The 21,642-nt window shown below is 28.0% G+C and overlaps 1 protein-coding gene across 23 annotated transcripts in view; it reads right to left on the reverse strand.

The window, feature by feature from the left end:
- The window catches only part of cher (filamin A protein cher), a 261,724-nt gene that overhangs the window by 159,401 nt on the left and 80,681 nt on the right, over positions 1-21,642 (reverse strand). For all 23 annotated transcript variants that reach the window (XM_073961896.1, XM_073961898.1, XM_073961894.1 and 20 more), the window contains one exon: positions 13,814-14,126. In XM_073961896.1, coding sequence (XP_073817997.1) covers positions 13,814-14,126 — 313 coding nt within the window. The remainder of the gene's footprint in view (positions 1-13,813; positions 14,127-21,642) is intronic.

Consider the following 21,642-nt stretch of genomic DNA (forward strand, 5'->3'; position numbering starts at 1 on the left):
AAGACCAAAGGACTTCTTATAGAAGACATACTGGTCTTCTTATAGAAGACATACTGGTCTTCTTATAGAAGACATACTGGTCTTCTTATATAAGACCGAAGGGTCTTCCTATAGAAGACAAAGGGTCTTCCTACAGAAGACCAAAGGGTCTTCCTATAGAAGACCAAAGGGACTTCTTATAGAAGACATACTGGTCTTCTTTTGGAGGACCAAATGGTCTTCTTATAGAAGATCAAAAAGTCTTCCTATAGAAGACCAAAGGGTCTTCCTATAGAAGACCAAAGAGCTTTCCTATAGAGGACAAAAAAATATTCCTATAGAAGTCCAAATGGTCTTCTTTTGGAATACCAAGGGTTATTCTTATAGAAGGCTAAAGTTTCTTTTTATAGAAGAGCAAACGATCTTTTTAGAGAAGGCCAAAGAAGGTCAAAGGCTCTTCTTGGAGAAGACCGACGTTTATTTTTATAGAAGATATAAGGGTTTTCTTAAAGGGTCTTCTTATAGAAGACGGAAGCGAGATAGAAGACGTCTTTGAGAAGACCAAAGAAGGTCAAAAAGTCTTCTTAGGAGCGAAGGGTATTTCTATAAAAGACCGAAGGTCTTCTTATATAATATCTGCTTAGAGAAGACCAAAGGATCTCCTTATAGAAGACCAAAAAGTCTATCCATAGAAGACCAGAAGGTCTTGCCATGGAGGACTAAGGAGTCTTATTGTAGAAGGTCAGTGTGTCTTTGTATCAAATACCAAAGGGTATTCTTATAGAAATTCGAAGGATCTTCTTGTAGATGACCGAAGAGTCATATGAAAGTCCCAAGGGTCTTTGCATAGAAGACCAAAGGGTCTCATAGAATACCTAAGTGTTTTCTCATAGAAAAGGCTTCTCATAGAAGGCTACATGGTCTTTTTATAGGGTTGTCCAGCAATCTGTTGTTGTTTGGGGAAGCATATTAATGCCAGTGTCCAAATATCGTATATGTATGTGGTTTACCGGCGCTTACAAACGCCACTGTTTCTATTTGTTTTGGTTGTTTTGCAGGCACAACTGGATGCCAATACAAAGGTATTTCAGCTCAAAAAAGGATGTAGTTTTAATTGTTACTAGAAGTGTAAAGTCGCTTTAGGCTCTGTGTAACTTCTGAACTTTATTTTCAACATGATCGTCCTTATATATAAAACATAACGGTACTTAATTCTAGCATTTTGATTTTCCTAATCAATCCTTAAACATAACAGTAACAAATCCTTGAAACTACAACTGTTTATCAGCTGCTCTACTTAACATACTACAGCCGATCGGTTTTAGGGTAGTTCACAGAGAATAATATATCGTTAAATAATAAAATGCACCACCGTGGTGCACACATAAGGTCGTGTGTTCGATTCCCCGGCCAGGCAACATCAAAACAATTTTCAACGGTGGCAAAATACCCCTCAGTAATGTTGGCGAGATTCCTGAGTATTTCAGCCATGTAAAACTTCTCTACAAAAGTGGTGTCTTATACACGCCGTTCGGACTCGGCGATAAACTATAGGTCCCATATCATTGAGGTAATATGAATCGGGGTGCACTCATTGATATGAGAGAAGTCTCCCTTGTCCCTTATGGGATGTTTGTGGGACAATTATTAAATAATAAGTATCTGTACATTCTCATAGAAGGCCAAAGGATCTTCTCGTAGTCAACTAAATGCTCTTCTCGTAAAAGACTAAAGAGTTTTCTAAAGGGCTTTTTTTTTAATAGAAGATCAAAGGATATTCTCTTTTTATTGAGGATCTTCAACAAATTTTGAAATAATTATTTATAATTATTTATCAAATATTAATTTATCGAATAATTATTTAATTTATCGAATAACAATTTAATCTTACGTATTTCGATAAAGTTTTACGTTATAGTTATTTTTCACATGAACTCAGAAAAAAAACCAACAAAATCGCGTATCTCTACTGCACGCTTTATGCAGAAAACAATTATCGCTTGATAATTTGTTTATTTTTTGAGCGATTAATTAAGAATTTAAGTTGGAGGTTGAAAAACAAAAGATATACCAGTTCTAGTTTGTCTTCCAATTCTAAATGTTTGATGACGTTGATCTGCTATCAATCACGTGGTGGTATAGATACTTATTTATTTTTCTCCTTATTGTAGTCTTTTTTGTTATCTTTAATAGAACAAAAAAAAAAAAAAATAAAATAAAATGAATCAACCTGTTTTGTATTCAAAACTTGTTGAATATCATGTTTTGCAATTTAGCTACCGAAAACAATTTGTCATTGCTGGTAAACACTACTACCTAGTTGTGTGAATGAATATGTTTAACAAAAAAAGATGATAGTCAATTTTTTGTCGGGGAATTTTGAAAGGTGGTGATGATTCACCTTCAAAAGTTTTTCTTGTGACAAACGCTTTCATAGCACCAATGGCTGACAAATTAAACTATCACTGGCACAAAATCGAAGTAGTGTAGCTTCTTCTTCTTCTAAATACTATTTGTGGTTTCAACCACATGAGAAATTTTGAATGAAAAAACAAGATATTAATATTTGTCAACTAAATCAAACAAATGGTTACCATGAAAGCAAGGCTTATATACTCAAAACGCTCTTAAATCTAACCAAGATCAATTATCATTTTCGTCTTGTGTTTTTCCATAGAAATTAGATCCACTTTTTTCTTCCACACACTTAAAAATTCTATTATTGAAAAATTGTCGTGGTGAGACCATTACAATTAATGGTCCATCCATCCATTGACAAGTTTTCTGTTGCGTTTGACACATTTCGAACAAACAAACAATAATTTCTCCTCTCTTATTTTTTCACAAAACTCACATAAAGCCTTATTTATGAGGCTCTTAAGTTTCAGCAAACAAATTACCCAATAATATTCTTTCCCAATTTCATTTATGAAAAAGACTTTACAATACTTTTTACATTTCGCCATTTACCATTCACCACAAAAATATTTTCTTTAACAAATGATCGAAAGAAACTCTCAGCGTGCGAGCCCACGCTTAAACATAAAAAAATGTTCATAAAAAACCCAAGTGTCATCTTTTACGAGTATGGCGGGTTTGTTACCCAAACCCAGTTTACAATTGCATGGAACAGTGGAAGTGGACGAATCCGCATCCATATCGGTGAGAAAAGTTAAAAGTTGCTTTCAATTATTTGGCCTCATAATAAACAGGCATCTAATAGATGAGTGGGACAAAAGCTATTGGGGAGAAAAAAAACTACCATATTTCTGTGGTTGCAATTGCAACATTTTTTGGTGTCATAGAAGTTAATGGTGGTGACAAAAGAGTAACAAACTAATGGTCATAACAATTTTATTGCAACTACCCAAGAATAATAAGTGTAGGATTTCATTGAAACACATACAAAGTCTTAAGCAAATTCTCAATAAATCCTTAATTAATAACAGTTTTAAGATTTTTATGGTCATGTTTATTCCAACAGCTATTTGGCTAACCGAGGCAGGGGATATATTATTTGATACAACCAAAAATGTGCCTCATCGAAGTAATGGTCTTGGACCCCAATTATGTTTGAACGTAATCAGAGAATTGGTGACGATTTCACCTTTTCCGTATTTCTATCGTATCGGCTAACTGCTTTCGTTACCTCCGTACAATATTATTTAAAAATCCACGATCACCGCTGTGACAATCGTTAAAAAATATTCTTTAAAAATCCACGATCACCGCTGTGACAATCGTTGAAAAAATATTCTTTAAAAATCCACGATCACCGCAGTGAGATCGTTGAAAAAATATTCTTTAAAAATCCAAGATCACTGCTGTGATGATCGCTGAAAATATATTCTTTAAAAATTCACGATCACCGCTGTGACGATCGTTGAAAAAATATTCTTTAAAAATCCACGATCATCGCTGTGACTGACGATCGTTGAAAAAATATTCTTTAAAAATCCACGATCACCGCTGTGACGATCGTTGAAAAAATATTCTTTAAAAATCCACGATCACCGCTGTGAGGATCGTTGAAAAAATATTCTTTAAAAATCCAGGATCAATGCTGTGATGGTCCTTGAAAAAAAAAAAATTCTTTAAAAATCCACGATCACAGCTGTGACGATAGTTGAAAAAATATTCTTTAAAAATCCACGATCACCTCTGTGACGATAGTTGAAAAAATATTCTTTAAAAATCCACGATCACCGCTGTGAGGATCGTTGAAAAAATATTCTTTAAAAATCCACGATCACCGCTGGAGGATCGTTGAAAAATATTCTTTAAAAATCCACGATCACTGCTGTGATGGTCCTTGAAAAATATTCTTTAAAAATCCACGATCACCGCTGTGACGATCTTTGAAAAAATATTCTTTAAAAATCCACAATCACAGCTGAGACGATCGTTGAAAAAATATTCTTTAAAAATCCACGATCACCGCTGTGATGGTCCTACCTCACAAAAGTTCAATATTTTCGTTTAAGTGCAGTTTAAGGGCTGATCGAGAAGTGTTTTGAAATGATCATCGAAGGTACTCCTTGTGTTTTTGGTCACAACGATATACTGTTTATCGTGGGCAAGCGGTCTGCAGAATGAACTTTTAGTCCCCAGATAGGTCAATTAAGTGCTGTTAGCACTGGAAACATTTTTGGCCCACTTCACAAACAAAAGACACCATAAACCCAACGGTCCTGTAAGCCCCAGAAGATGGACAATCCGTAAATGCCATCAAAAAAGTCTTCCGATTTTCTAGAGACAAAATTCTCGACAAGATCGAAAAGTTCACACACACAAATATTTTTGGGGATTACTTTACTTCCCAGCTAGAACTTTTCCGGACGGAGTTATAAAGAATTTGGAGTACCTCACACCATAAAATGACCCTTGAAGGAAGAAGTTGTCAAAGACTGCCTGATCTTTGCAGTGCTAACGACAAGAAGGAAAGCTGTCACCTATCATCACTGCGGAATGAGTTAACAAAGAAACTAAGTTGCCTGAATTAGTTATGGAACATGTTCTTAAGAACAAAGATGCTCCAGCGCATCGTTTTGACTCCAGCGAGGTACATCGTGGTTTTCAGGGTAATCAAGTATTGAAAGGGATTGCTGAGAAAAAACATTGCTTCCCTGAGACTGATCCCGGGCCAGGAAATCCCAATTACACCTCGTGTCCGAGTTTGGTTACCTACCAAGCAGCTTAAAAGGCCGGCGTAAATGAACAAAGATGTTCCAATGGACGAGTGGTTAGCAATAGCCACGGAACCTTATCTCCCGATAATTAAGGCCGGATTAGAGCCACTCGAAGGATAGGTGAACAATCTGTTCTTTGGTATAGGGAAGGAAATTTTTTTCAGTGATCCTGGACTTTTAAAGAATATTTTGTCAGTGATCCTGGATATTTAAAGAATATTTTTTTAATTATTAAAAAAAATTCTGTGATCGTGGATTTTAAAACATTTTTTTTTCAGTGATTGTGGATTTTTTAAATTTTTTTTGTGGCTTGGATTTTTAATTTATATTTTATTCAGTGATCGTGGATTTTTAATGAAACTATTTTTGGTGATCGTGGATTTTTAGTTAAATTTTTTAGTGATTGAGGAGTTTTAAAGAATATTTTAAAAGTGATCGTGGATTTTTAAAGGATATTTTTCAGTGATGGTGGATTTTTAAAGGATATTTTTCAGTGATCGTGGATTTTTAATGGATATTTTTCAGTGATCGTGGATTTTTAAAGGATATTTTTCAGTGATCGTGGACTTTTAAAGGATTTTTTTCAGTGATCGTGGATTTTTAAAGGATATGTTTCAGTGATCGTGGATGTTTAAAGGATATTTTTCAGTGATCGTGGATTTTTAAAGGATATTTTTCAGTGATCGTGGATTCTTAAAAGATATTTTTCAGTGATCGTGGATTTTTAAAGGATATTTTTCAGTGATCGTGGATTTTTAAAGGATATTTTTCAGTGATCGTGGATTTTAAAAGGATATTTTTCAGTGATCATGGATTTTTAAAGGTTATTTTTCAGTGATCGTGGATTTTTAATGGATATTTTTCAGTGATCGTGGATTTTTAAAGGATATTTTTCAGTGATCGTGGACTTTTAAAGGATTTTTTTCAGTGATCGTGGATTTTTAAAGGATATGTTTCAGTGATCGTGGATGTTTAAATGATATTTTTCAGTGATCGTGGATTTTTGAAGAATATAGAGGGATGTTGACTAAAAAAATTGTTTTTGCTAGGAGAAGTTAATATTTCCTGAGATATGGATGTCGAAATATCTCAATATTTAGGTCCACTTCTGTCGCACTAAAGTTGTTAATAGTCTTTGTAATCTTTCTTGCTTATTAGCCATACTTCTCTCTATAATGACCCGAATGTTTCAGATGAAGACTGTCAGTGAAATAATTAGGCCCACTGTTTTCTTTTGGTACCTATGAAAAATCTTTTTTATTAGGGATGTTTTCATAGGTCAACGACTACCGTTATTATTTTTGTACAGCCATAGGATAACGATATTTAGCTTTCGGCAAAGCCGACAGATTCTTTTTATTTATTTTTGTTCATTTCGGTAATAAATTCCTAAACGTTGAAACGTGGTAGTTAATGAAATTAATTAACTAATTAAATAATATTATTCGCTCGCAAAAAAATTGCCACCAAATTCATCAACATTTTGTCAAATTCATTAAAATTCTATGGCATTCAATCAATTCATATGATACTTAAATTTAACCAAATTTAGGAGGGATATAACAAACTTATTTTGCCTTTTTTGAAAAAATTCGGAACTTTCCATGTATGTATAACAAAAAAAAAAAAAAAAAAAAAACATGTACATATGTATATCACTTGCATTGCCAAATTGAAAACGGTGTGGTTAGACAAATATGCTTTTCAAGCTTAATTGTTTTTTTTTTTTTTTTTTTTTTTTTGTAAAAAAAATATTGTCATTTTCAATACGAAAACTTGCATTCGCATTCAAAGTCATCAACACTCCCAAATGGAGAGAATGAGTAACGTTTTTTGTGGTTTGTTTATTTTTATAATTTTTTTGTTTTTTTTTTTGCATTTGAACATTACAATAAAACGTGCTCAATAATTTTAAACAAAAAAGAAAAATAAATAACAAATATTGAAAACTCAGTAACTGAAGTGAACAACAAATTTTCAACATTCAATAGACTGGAGATAGGCAGACAGACGGATGTCTAGATACACACGTCGAAGTTAGGCACTCACATGGCTGGCCATATGTGAGTGAGTGCAACCAACACTGCATGAATGCATTTGAGGTAAAATATACAAAAAAAATGAAAATCACAAATAAATTAACAAAAACAAAACAAATGTTAAAAATAAATAAAAACCAAACAACACCAACCAACATTCCAATGAAAGTAAAACCTCTAAAAACAAACAAAGCTCAAAAAATATTGGCAAATGATGTCATCCGTTTTGGCTTCAAAATGTTTTCAGGCTTAAAAAAACAAATGCGCTTTACTCAACAATGTTTCTTTTTTATTTTGAATAAAACGACCGCCCGCCACAGCTAAGCTTGGGTTGCCCACAAGGCATGCCAGGCAAAAAATGTTTTTTATCTTTATTTGGTTCTGGCTGTGAATATCCCGCCGTTTGTTTCTTTTTTTTTTTATTAATTTTCTGGGAGCTTAGCCTTGAATTTCGTCACACAACATTTTCGTCTTAACTCTAGTGACCACCAACCACCGACCTCCTAACACCAAGAATTTTAATTTATTGTGTGTGGAGTAAATGACATTTACGCAACAGTTGGGAGGATAAATTTAGCAGTACTAACAAAACGAGAAAAAATCACTCAAGTAGCAAAGTTTGCCGACAGAGACCATCGCAGAATTTTAAAAATATTTTTCAAATACCATTTCATCAGTGATGGTGGATTTTTAAAGAATTTTTTTTTTCATGATTGCGGATTTTTAAAGAATATTTTTTCAAATATAGTGGATTTTTTAAGAATATTTTTTTCAAAATCATGGATTTAAAAAAATTATTTTTTCAAATATCGTGGATTTTTAAAGAATATTTTTTTAAATATCGTGTATTTTTAAAGGATTTTTTAAAAGAATTTTTTTTGGATTTTTTTTAGAAATTTTTTAGTAATCATGGATTTTTAAAGAAATTTGTTTAGTGGATTTTTAATGAATATTTTTTTAGTGATCGAGGATTTTTAAATAACATTTTTAGTAATCGAGGATTTAAAAAAAATGTTTTTTGGTGATCGTGGATTTTTAAAGAAATTTTTTATAGTGACCGTGGATTTTTAAAGAAAATTTTTATAGTGACCGTGGATTTTTAATGAAAAAATTTATAGTGATCGTGGATTTAAAAAAAAATTGTTTAGAGATCATGGATTTAAAAAATTCGGATTTTTAAAAAAATATTTTTTAGTTATTGTGGATTTTTAAGAAAATTTTTATAGTGATCGTGGATTTTTAAAGAAAATTTTTATGGTGATCTTGGATTTTTAAAGAACATTTTTTCCAGTGGTCCTGGATTTTTAAAGAATATTTTTTCAGTGATCGCGGATATTTAAAAAAATATATTTTTTCAGTAATTGTGATTTTTAAAGAATTTTTTGTGACTTGGATTTTTAATGAATATTTTTTTAGTGATCGTGGATTTTTAATGAAATTGTTCGCCAAGGATTTTTAATTAAATTTTTTAGTGATTGTGGATTTTTAAAGAATATTTTTTCAGTGATCGTGGATTTTTAAAGAATATTTTTTCAGTGATCGTGGATTTTTAAAGAATATTTTTTCAGTGATCGTGGATTTTTAAAGAATATTTTTTCAGTGATCGTGGATTTTTAAAGAACATTTTTTTAAGTGATCGTGGATTTTTAAAGAATATTTTTTCAGTGATCGTGGATTTTTAAAGAATATTTTTTCAGTGATCGTGGATTTTTAAAGAATATTTTTTCAGTGATCGTGGATTTTTAAAGAATATTTTTTCAGTGATCGTGGATTTTTAAAGAATATTTTTTCAGTGATCGTGGATTTTTAAAGAATATTTTTTCAGTGATCGTGGATTTTTAAAGAATATTTTTTCAGTGATCGTGGATTTTTAAAGAATATTTTTTCAGTGATCGTGGATTTTTAAAGAATATTTTTTCAGTGATCGTGGATTTTTAAAGAATATTTTTTCAGTGATCGTGGATTTTTAAAGAATATTTTTTCAGTGATCGTGGATTTTTAAAGAATATTTTTTCAGTGATCGTGGATTTTTAAAGAATATTTTTTCAGTGATCGTGGATTTTTAAAGAATATTTTTTCAGTGATCGTGGATTTTTAAAGAATATTTTTTCAGTGATCGTGGATTTTTAAAGAATATTTTTTCAGTGATCGTGGATTTTTAAAGAATATTTTTTCAGTGATCGTGGATTTTTAAAGAATATTTTTTCAGTGATCGTGGATTTTTAAAGAATATTTTTTCAGTGATCGTGGATTTTTAAAGAATATTTTTTCAGTGATCGTGGATTTTTAAAGAATATTTTTTCAGTGATCGTGGATTTTTAAAGAATATTTTTTCAGTGATCGTGGATTTTTAAAGAATATTTTTTCAGTGATCGTGGATTTTTAAAGAATATTTTTTCAGTGATCGTGGATTTTTAAAGAATATTTTTTCAGTGATCGTGGATTTTTAAAGAATATTTTTTCAGTGATCGTGGATTTTTAAAGAATATTTTTTCAGTGATCGTGGATTTTTAAAGAATATTTTTTCAGTGATCGTGGATTTTTAAAGAATATTTTTTCAGTGATCGTGGATTTTTAAAGAATATTGTTTAAAGATCGTGGATTTTTAAAGAATGTTTTTAAAGAGTTTTTTTTAGAGATCGTGAATTGTTTAAGAAAATTTTTTAGTGATCATGGATTTTTAAATAAAATTGTTTTAGTGATCGTGGATTATTTAAGAACACTTTTTTAATGGTCGTGGATTTTTAAAGAATATTTTTTAGTGATCGTGGATTTTTAAAGAAAAATGTTTAAGTGATCGTGGATATTTAAAGAAATTCTGTTTAGTGATCGTGTATTTTAAAAGAAAAATGTTTAAGTGATCGTGGATATTTAAAGAAAAATTTTTAAGTGATCGTGGATATTTAAAGAAAAATTTTTAAGTGATCGTGGATATTTAAAGAAAAATTTTTAAGTGATCGTGGATATTTAAAGAAAAATTTTTAAGTGATCGTGGATATTTAAAGAAAAATTTTTAAGTGATCGTGGATATTTAAAGAAAATTTTTTAAGTGATCGTGGATATTTAAAGAAAAATGTTTAAGTGATCGTGGATATTTAAAGAAATTCTGTTTAGTGATCGTGATTTTTTATAGTGATCGTGGATTAAAAAAAAATGTTTATAGTGATCGTGGATTTTTAAAGAATATTTTTATAGTGATCGTGGATTTTTTAAGAAAATTTTTATAGTGATCGTGGATTTTTTAAGAAAATGTTTATAGTGATCGTGGATCGTGGATTTTTAAAGAAAATTTTTATAGTGATCGTGGATTTTTAAAGAAAATTTTTATAGTGATCGTGGATTTTTAAAGAAAATTTTTATAGTGATCGTGGATTTTTAAAGAAAATTTCTATAGTGATCGTGGATTTTTAAAGAAAATTTTTATAGTGATCGTGGGTTTTTGAAGAAAATTTCTATAGTGATCGTGGATTTTTAAAGAAAATTTTTATAGTGATCGTGGATTTTGAAGAAAATTTCTATAGTGATCGTGGATTTTTAAAGAAAATTTTTATAGTGATCGTGGATTTTTAAAAAAAAATTTTATAGTGATCGTGGATTTTTAAAGAAAATTTTTATAGTGATCGTGGATTGTTAAAAAAAATTTTTATAGTGATCGTGGATTTTTAAAGAAAATTTTTATAGTGATCGTGGATTTTTAAAGAAAATTTCTATAGTGATCGTGGATTTTTAAAGAAAATTTTTATAGTGATCGTGGGTTTTTGAAGAAAATTTCTATAGTGATCGTGGATTTTTAAAGAAAATTTTTATAGTGATCGTGGGTTTTTGAAGAAAATTTCTATAGTGATCGTGGATTTTTAAAGAAAATTTTTATAGTGATCGTGGATTTTGAAGAAAATTTCTATAGTGATCGTGGATTTTTAAAGAAAATTTTTATAGCGATCGTGGATTTTTAAAAAAAAATTTTATAGTGATCGTGGATTTTTAAAGAAAATTTTTATAGTGATCGTGGATTGTTAAAAAAAATTTTTATAGTGATCGTGGATTTTTAAAGAAAATTTTTATAGCGATCGTGGATTTTTAAAGAAAATTTTTATTTAATTAATTCTCTTTCGAGTTGAGCTGTTAGGCCTTTAGAGATACATTGAAAAATTAGGAGTCTACCGAAGTCCCACGCATCCAACCATTACACTACGTTTCACGGGTGGTAAATCCGATCTTCAGGTGTATTAGGATGTTGTTTTTTGTGGCAGACGAAGGCAAAGCTTGGTAACTGGTATATATATCGAACTTCATTAGATAAATGTATATGCGAAATTATGTCAGTTAATTGAAACTCCAAACTTTTCCTATAGTCCTGCTTTGGCAATCCCTCCTAATTTTTCAATGTATCTCTAAAGGCCTAACAGCTCAACTCGAAAGAGAATTAATTAAATATCACTATAAATGGCCTTCGCCTTAATAAGTTAGTTATAGTTAGTTATAGTTATCGTGGATTTTTAAAGAAAATTTTTATAGTGATCGTGGATTTTTAAAGAAAATTTTTATAGTGATCGTGGATTTTTAAAGAAAATGTTTATATTAATCGTGGATTTTTAAAGAAAATTTTTATAGTGATCGTGGATTTTTAAAGAAAATTTTTATAGTGATCGTGGATTTTTTAAGAAAATTTTTATAGTGATCGTGGATTTTTTAAGAAAATGTTTATAGTGATCGTGGATCGTGGATTTTTAAAGAAAATTTTTATAGTGATCGTGGATTTTTAAAGAAAATTTTTATAGTGATCGTGGGTTTTTGAAGAAAATTTCTATAGTGATCGTGGATTTTTAAAGAAAATTTTTATAGTGATCGTGGATTTTGAAGAAAATTTCTATAGTGATCGTGGATTTTTAAAGAAAATTTTTATAGTGATCGTGGATTTTTAAAGAAAATTTTTATAATGATCGTGGATTTTTAAAAAAAAATTTATAGTGATCGTGGATTTTTAAAGAAAATTTTTATAGTGATCGTGGATTTTTAAAGAAAATTTTTATAGTGATGGTGGATTTTTAAAGAAAATTTTTATAGTGATCGTGGATTTTTAAAGAAAATTTTTTTAGAGATCGTAAATTTTTAAAGAATATTTTTTTAGAGATCGTAAATTTTTGAAGAATATTTTTTCAGTGATCTTGCATAATAACATTTTTTCAGTTATCGTGGATTTTTAAAGAATATGTTTTCAGTGATCATGGATTTGTAAGTGTTGATTTTATTCGACCTTATTCATTTATGTTAGAAATAAAACTTTTTGAGCTTTAGGTCAATGTGGATTTTTATTTATTTTATTTTTCCAATATTTCGCAATTTTAAAAAAATATTTGTTAAAAGTGATCGTGGATTTTTAATGAATAATCCTTCAGTGATCGTTGATTTTTAAAGAATATTCTTTCAGTGATCGTGGTTTTTTAAAGAATATTCCTTCAGTGATCGTGGATTTTTGATGAAAAGTTTTTTTAGGGATCTTTCAATAATCGCGGATTTTCAAAAAATATTTTCAATCGATGGTCGTCGATTTTAAAAAAAATCTTTTTCATTAATTGTGGATTTTAAAAGAAAATATTTTTAGTGATAGTGGATTTTCAAAAACGTTTTTTTTAAAGAACAATTTTTTAGTGATAGTGGTTTTTTAAAGAATGTTTTTTTGGTGATCGTGGATTTTAAAAGAACAATTTTTTAGTGATAGTGGATTTTTAAAGAAAGTTTTTTAGTGATTGTAGATTTTAAAAGAATTTTCCCAAAGATCTCCAACAGTGATCATGGGTTTTTAATGAATATTTTTCAAAAATCATCACACAGTGATCGTGTATTTTTAAGAATTCTTTTTTAAAAGACCATCTCAGCAGTGATCGTGGTTTTTAGAATGTGTTTTCAACGATGATGATGACATAAGCCATTCGTCGTTTGCATATTTTTTTAATTGCTCTTTTCTTCTACACAACTGTTTTGTACAGTTCAACATGTTTGTGAAGATAAGCGGCCCAAAACTCTACACAGCACATTAAGGCAACTTTAAAGAATGACAACAACAAAAACCATATTTTCCAAGAATTAAATAAAGCAAATATTATGCAATATTCAACCAGAAAACAACTGGGGAATTAAATTTATCGCACACACAAAAATTCGGTCATTTTAATTGAAGTTCATGAGAAACACTCAGAAGAACATGAAGAAACAGTTTTTAAATATTCAAATTTGTGGTTAATAAATAAAAAAATAAATCATAAAACCCAGCTCTAGGCCACCACATGTTAACGATGCGTGTACAAATTTGTTATCAAGACAAGTGTGACACAGTCACTCTCACTCACAATCCAAACCAGATGATGGTGATTACAATACATTAAAATTAAAGGGGATGGGTGGTGCATCATTAGCAATGTGGATTGTAAATGAAATCATTTATGGTTGATGATGAAATCACCATTACACCAATTAGACGTTGCTTACAAATGATTACACGCTTGCTGGCTGATGTGAGTGATAATTAGCACCCTTTCAATTTTCAATCTTTCAATTATAGTTTAATTTCAATCAAATCTCTTTAAATAGTTGTGTGTGAAAACTTACCGATATTAACAATTTTGATACCCTCATCTTCAAGGAATTTCAATGCCACTGAGACATTTTCCAATTTTTGTGAACGGAATGTTGGCCTTTTGTTGTATTTGGGCATACGCTTTTGTGACAGCACCTCAATGAGGGCAATCAATCGCAAACCATCGGAAAGATCACTTTCCAAATTGCTAATACTGCGATCGATGGTCTTTAGATGTTCGTTGGCCCAACGTGTGAAGGTGTTCTGTTGGATTTTCTTCCATTGGGCATCTTCGGCCAAATCACGTTCAGCTTCCATATCTTCGTCGAAGTTTTCGTCGTAGTCCTGGAAAATAGAAAAGAAAAAAATTGATAAGTAAATATATAACAAATATGAATTTTTTGCAATTGTTTGAGTTGAAATCGAAGTCAGATGTCAGCATGCCCAAGTCTGACGCAGGGCAAAATAAAAATGTGGATTTTAAAAAAAAAATATTTTTTCTATAATCGTGTATTTTTTTATATAATATTTCAATAATCGTGGATTTTCAAATATATATATATATATTTTTTCAATAATCGTGGATATTCAAAAAATTTTTTTTCAGTAATGGTGGATTTTTAAAAAATATTTCCGAAAAAATTTTCAATAATAATCCATTTTCAAAAATATTTTTTTTTTTTTTAATAATCGTGCATTTAAAAAAAAACATTTGTTCAATACTCTTTGATTTTCTAAAAAATATTAAATTTTTTTTTCAATAATCGTGGATTTTCAAAAAATATTTTTCAATATTTGTGGATTTTCCAAAAATATTTTTTCAATAATTGTGGTTTTTTCAAAAAATATATTGTGGTTTTTCTAAAAATATTTTTTCAAAAATCGCGGATTTTCAAAAAATATATATTTTTTAATTTTTCGAGGATTTTCAAAAAATAATTTTTCAATTCAATTCAATTTTTCAATTTCGTGGATTTCAAAAACAAAAAAAATTAATAATCGTGGATTTTAAAAACAAGTATTTTTTTAATAATGGTTGATTTTAAAAACAAGTATTTTTTTAATAATCGTTGATTTTAAAAACAAGTATTTTTTTAATAATCGTTGATTTTAAAAACAAATGTTTTTTCTATAATCGAAGATTTTTAAAAAATATTTTTTTCAATAATCGTGGATTTTAAGACAAATATTTTTTAATAATCGAAGATTTTTAAAAAATATTTTTTCAATAATCGTGGATTTTTAAAACATATATTTTTTTAATAATCGAGGATTTTTAAAAAATATTTTTTCAATAATCGAGGATTTTTTAAAAATATTTTTTCAATAATCGTGGATTTTAAAAACAAATATTTTTTCATTTTTAAAAAATATTTTTTCAATAATCGTGGATTTTAAAAACAAATATTTTTACATTTTTAAAAAATATTTTTTCAATAATCGTGGATTTTAAAAACAAATATTTTTTCATTTTTAAAAAATATTTTTTCAATAATCGTGGATTTTAAAAACAAATATTTTTTTAATAATCGAGGATTTTTAAAAAAATATTTTTTCAATAATCGTGGATTTTAAAAACAAATATTTTTTCAATAATCGAGGATTTTTAAAATTTTTTTTTCAATAATCGATTTTTAAAAATTATTTTAAACAATATTTTTTTCAATAATCGTGATTTAAAAACATCTTTCAAATAACCGTAAATTTTCATAAAATATTTTTTAAAAAACCGATTTTTAAAAATTATTTTAAACAATATTTTTTTCAATAATCGTGAATTAAAAACATCTTTCAAATAACCGTAAATTTTCATAAAATATTTTTTCAATAATCGTAGATAAAAAAAATTTTAAATAACCGTGGATTATAAGCAACTTTTTTTCAGTAACGGTGAACTAAACATTTTTTAAATTACGTGGATAAAATATTTTTTTAATAATCCTGGATTTAAAAAAAAATATTTTTTTTAATAATCGTGGATTTTCAAAATATTATTTTTCAATTTTTTTCAATAATGATAGATTTTCAGAATATATTTTTCAATAATCGTGGATTTTTTAAAATATTTTTTCAATAATCGTGGATTTTCAAAATATTATTTTTTTAAAAATCACGGATTTTCAAAAGATATTTTTCAATATTCGTGGATTTTTTAAAATATTTTTTCAATAATCGTGGATTTTCAAAATATTATTTTTTAAAAATCACGGATTTTCAAAAGATATTTTTCAATAATCGTGGATTTTTTAAAATATTTTTTCAATAATCGTGGATTTTCAAAATATTATTTTTTCAATAATCTTGGATTTTCAAAAGATATTTTTTAATAATCGTGGATTTTTTAAAATATTTTTTCAATAATCGTCGATTTTGAACAAATATTTTTCAATAATAATAATGAATTTTTAACAATATTTTTTCAAAAATCGTGGATTTTCAAAAAAAAAAAAAAATATTTTTTCAATAATCGTGGGTTTTAAAAAAATATTTTCAAAAATGTTGGATTTTTAAAAAATAATTTTATCAATATTCGTGGATTTTAAAAAAATATTTTTTTCAATATTCGTGGATTTTTTTAAAAAATATTTTTAAAAAATAATTTTTCAGTAATCGCGGATTTTCAAAAAATAATTTTTCTTTAACCTAGGATTTTCAAAAAAAATATTTAAAAATCTTGATTTTTTTTAAAAAAAACATTGTTTCAGAAATCGCGGATTTTCAAAAAATAATTTCTCAAAAATCGTGTATTTTTAAATAATATTTTTTGAATAACCGTGGATTTTTCAAAAATATTTTTTCAATAATCTTTGATTTGAAGAAATATTTTTTCAATAATCGTAAGTTTTCAATTAAATATTTTTTTTTATACCGCGGATTTTCCAAAAAAATATTTTTTTAAAATAACGTGGATAAAATATTTTTTTTAATAATCCTGGATTTAAAAAAAAATAATTTTTTCAATAATCGTGGATTTTCAAAATATTATTTTTCAATTTTTTTTTTCAATAATGATGGATTTTCAAGAGACATTTTCATTTTCAAAATATTATTTTTTAACAATCACGGATTTTCAAAAGATATTTTTCAATAATCGTGGATTTTCAAAATGTTATTTTTTTAAAATCACGGATTTTCAAAAGATATTTTTCAATAATCGTGGATTTTCAAAATATTATTTTTTAAAAATCACGGATTTTCAAAAGATATTTTTCAATAATCGTGGATTTTCAAAATATTATTTTTGAAAAATCACGGATTTTCAAAAGATATTTTTCAATAATCGTGGATTTTCAAAATATTATTTTTTAAAAATCACGGATTTTCAAAATATTATTTTTTAAAAATCACGGATTTTCAAAAGTTATTTTTCAATAATCGTGGATTTTTTAACATATTTTTTCAATAATCGTGGATTTTCAAAATATTATTTTTTAAAAATCACGGATTTTCAAAAGATATTTTTCAATAATCGTGGATTTTTTTAAAATTTTTTTTAATAATCGTCGATTTTGAACAAATATTTTTTCAATAATAATGAATTTTTAACAATATTTTTTAAAAAACCGTGGATTTTCAAAAAAAAAAAAATATTTTTTGCAATAATCTTGGGTTTTAAAAAACATTTTCAAAAATGTTGGATTTTTAAAAAATACTTTATCAATATTCGTGGATTTTAAAAAAATATTTATTCAATATTCGTGGATTTTTAAAAAATAATTTTTCAGTAATCGCGGATTTTCAAAAAATATTTTTTCAATATTCCTGGATTTTTAAAAAATAATTTTTCAGTAATCGCGGATTTTCAAAAAATATTTTTTCAATATTCGTGGATTTTTAAAAAATAATTTTTCAGTAATCGCGGATTTTCAAAAAATATTTTTTCAATATTCGTGGATTTTTAAAAAATAATTTTTCAGTTATCGCGGATTTTCAAAAAATAATTTTCCTTTAATCTAGGGTTTTCAAAAAACAAACAAAATATTATTTAAAAATCTTGTTTTTTAAAAAAAACATTGTTTCAAAAATCGCGGATTTTCAAAAAATAATTTCTAAAAATCGTGTATTTTTAAAAAATATTTTTTGAATAACCGTAAATTTTTAAAAAATATTTGTTCAATAATCTTTGATTTAAAAAAAAATATTTTTTCAATAATCGTAAGTTTTCAATTAAATATTTTTTCAATAGTCGTAAGTTTTCAATTAAATATTTTTTTTAAATACCGCGGATTTTCCAAAAAATTTTTTTAAAAATATTTTTTTTAATAATCGTTGTTTTTTAAGAAATATTTTTTCAATAATCGCGGCTTTTCAAAAAATATATTACCAGTAATCGAAGATTTTGAAAAAATATTTTTTCAATAATCGAAGATTTGCAAAAAAATATGTTTTCAATAATTGTCGAATTTAAAAAAAATATTGTTTCAATAATTGTGGTTTTAAAAAATAATATTTCAATGATCGACGATTTTAAAAATATATTTGGATTTTTAAGCCGATAGCCTTTGATGCTAGTGATTTGTAATTATAATTTGTTATTATAATAAACATTTAAATTAATAAATAAAAAATATTTTTTTCCATAATAGTGGATTTTTTAAAATATATATTTTCAATAACCGTGAAGTTAACAAAATGCTTTCTCAATATTCGTGGATTTTCAAAAAAAAAAAAAATAATTTTTCAATAATCTTGAATTTTCCAAAAAAAAAAAAAATTTAAATCTTGGTTTAAAAAAAATATTGTTTCAAAAATCGCGGATTTTCAAAAAAATAATTTCTCAATAATCATGTATTTTCAAACAATATTTTTTTAATAGCCGTGGGTTTTTAAGAAATATTTTTTAATAGTCTTTGATTTAAAAAAATATATATTTTTTCAATAATCGTGGTTTTTCATTTAAATTTTTTTCGAAAAACCGCGGATTTTCAAAAAAAAACTATTTTTTAAAACAATGAATTTTCAAAAAAAAAAAAAATAATAATAATAAAAATATTTTTTCAAAATTTGCTGATATTTAAAAAATATATTTTAATTATCGTGGATTTAAAAAAATATATATTTTTTAATAATCGTGGATTTTTAAGAAATATTTTTTCAATAATCACGGATTTTCAAAAAATATTTTATCAATAATCGCGTATTTTCAGATTTGGAAAAAATATTTTTTCAATAATTGTCGATCTTTAAAAAAATATTGTTTCAACAATTGTAGGTTTTTAAAAAATATTATTTCAATAATTTTGGATTTAAAAAAATATTGTTTTAATAATTGTGAATTTTGAAAAAATATTATTTTAATAATTTTGGATTTAAAAAAAATATTGTTTCAATAATTGTGGATTTTTAAAAATATTGTTTCAATAATTGTGGATTTTCAGAAAAGAATATTTTTCCAAAAATAAAAATATTTTTTTAATAATTTTATAATTATTTTTTTAATAATCGTGTATTGAAAAATATCAATAATTGCGGATTTAAAAAAAAATATTTGTTCGATTGGCGTGGTGTTTAAAAAAATATATTTTTAATAATCGTTGATTAAAAAAAAATAGTTTTTGGAAGACTGTCACAGATAATAATCGTGTTGCACATCGAGATATGATTTCAATTTTTTGTTGACGTCATTGTAGAAGTCACCCATTCCGATTCAGATTAAATTATTTGTCTATTTTCCCCACAAAAAAAAAAAAAAAACATTAATTTCAAGTTATTTTAATTAAAGTCATTGTTTTATTGCCGGGCAGGAAAATCATAACGGGCAACTGTTGTCATCTGTTGTATTTTTCTTTTGCCATGTTCATAAATCTTTAATTCTTAACCTCAATTTAAGGCGAATTAATTTCAATTGATTAATATTAAATAAGAAGAAGACGAACTTGGGCACAAGAATGATTCAAGTGTCTGGCACAAAAAGTCAACCAACCCTCGGAGTCACAGATTAATCCAATATCCAGACAGTTCATTCATTCATTCCCAACAACAACAACAGTTGATCTATGATGAAGTTATGTGATCTCACTCCCCACGTCCCCAAACACGAACACTATCTATCAAAGGCGTTTGCGGGGAATCTCACACTTGGATCATATAAAACGCCCTTTTTTATCTTGTCGCGCCGTAGTCCATGTTCATGGCGATAAGACAACAGAGTCAGCCAGAGAGATGGTGAGTAAAAGGGAATAAAAACAAACAAATGCAAAATGAAACGAACAAAAAAAGAGGAATTACTTGAACAAATAAAATAATAAAATTAACAATTAACATGACAGACGGACGGACAGACGGACAAACAAACTGGAGGCTAAGTGAAGTCAATGCGATGAGAAGACCTACATACAATGTTTTCTATAAAGAGAAATCACAAACGAGAGATCAGACAACAAACAAAGCAATCAACTTGTTGTTGCTGCTGGTGTGTGCTTCCAATTCACCAGAAAGTGATTTCAATTTAAATCCAGCTGGTCGGGCTGGGGCATAGCAGAACACTTTGCCAGCCAGCCAGTGGTTTTTTTGGGTGACAAAATAGCATTAAAACCAGTTACACACGGATCAAAGATGTTTATCGGGCACAAACACGGAGACACTCACAACACACCACTCACTCATTCAATTTCCAATTGCGAATGTGGACGATGGATGATGAGTTAGGAATGTGCCTCATCTTATCCATTCCGCTATCTAATTGCTGATGCAGCAAATTCATGCTCATGATCTGCAAGTTTAGTTGCAGATTTTTTTAGTTTTTGTTTTTTTGCCAGCTCCATGTGGCATGTTGGCATCTCATCCTTGCCGTATGATGATGATGATGGGGCGCTAACCGTTGCTTATCTTCCTATGATATGGCAGCAATGCACCCAGCAAGCGCCCAAAGACATTAACAAGTCAATGACGGTGAACGGTTCTTATAACTTAAACAGCTGGCAGCTGACACTACGTTTCTTGTTCTGTTCCGTACAAAGGGAACTCTCTGGTTATTTACCGCTGTGTAGACACATTTAAGGTACTGTTGTGATTCCAATCAATTTGCACCCAATGGGAGCTCAAATTTGCAACGGTACGGTTTTTTATTTTTAATTTAGCAACAAATTAACAATTTATTTATTGCAAAAACGGGGAAGGAATGCTAATGGTCAAAGGTGGTATTTTTTTGAAAAAAAAAATCCTCAAATTAAGTGATAAAATATCTAGATATTCATAGTTGTGTTCCTTTGCTTGACTGAGGTTACCATTTCTTACCATTTTTAACCTGAAAAGCGTAAAAGTGGTAAAACGGTTTAAAACAAAAACGGCGTTCCCTTCTACCACACTCTGCCAGACAAATTTCTTCGGGGAAAAAAATGTTAGAATTGATTTTTCGACATTTGTTTGACTATTATTTGGCAATGATGAAAACAAATTAACAAAAGAAAAAGCATACGCTGACAAAACAAAATTAAAACAAGTGAGCCAAGACTATAGTCGGGTCGGGGCCGACTATGTGATACCCTACACCACTACCCCTGTGCATAAGCTTTTGACTGGTAAAATTCAAAATATTAAAATTGGGATAGCTTAGCGCCTTTGATCTGAATGTCTTCATTAATACAGGTCAATTTTGTTGAAACGCATTTAAGTACATCGTCAGTATAATTTAAATAAAAAGGAAAACTGGGATGTACGACAACCATCAATATGCTTCTTTCTCTGTGAGACCCCCATCGACCCCCTAAATTCCGTAAGGATCCGATAAAAATTCCGACATGTAGTGTGACTGCACAAAAATGGAAAAAGGGATGCATTACCGACTATTGCGATATCTCTGTTATTTGACCACATATGCCAACCTATTTCACATCGTTGTAAAGGTGATATTTTCTACTTT

Source organism: Musca autumnalis, unplaced genomic scaffold (genome assembly GCF_047663935.1).
Source record: "Musca autumnalis isolate F117 unplaced genomic scaffold, ASM4766393v1 scaffold_1, whole genome shotgun sequence".
NCBI classification, from domain to species: Eukaryota; Metazoa; Arthropoda; class Insecta; order Diptera; family Muscidae; genus Musca; species Musca autumnalis.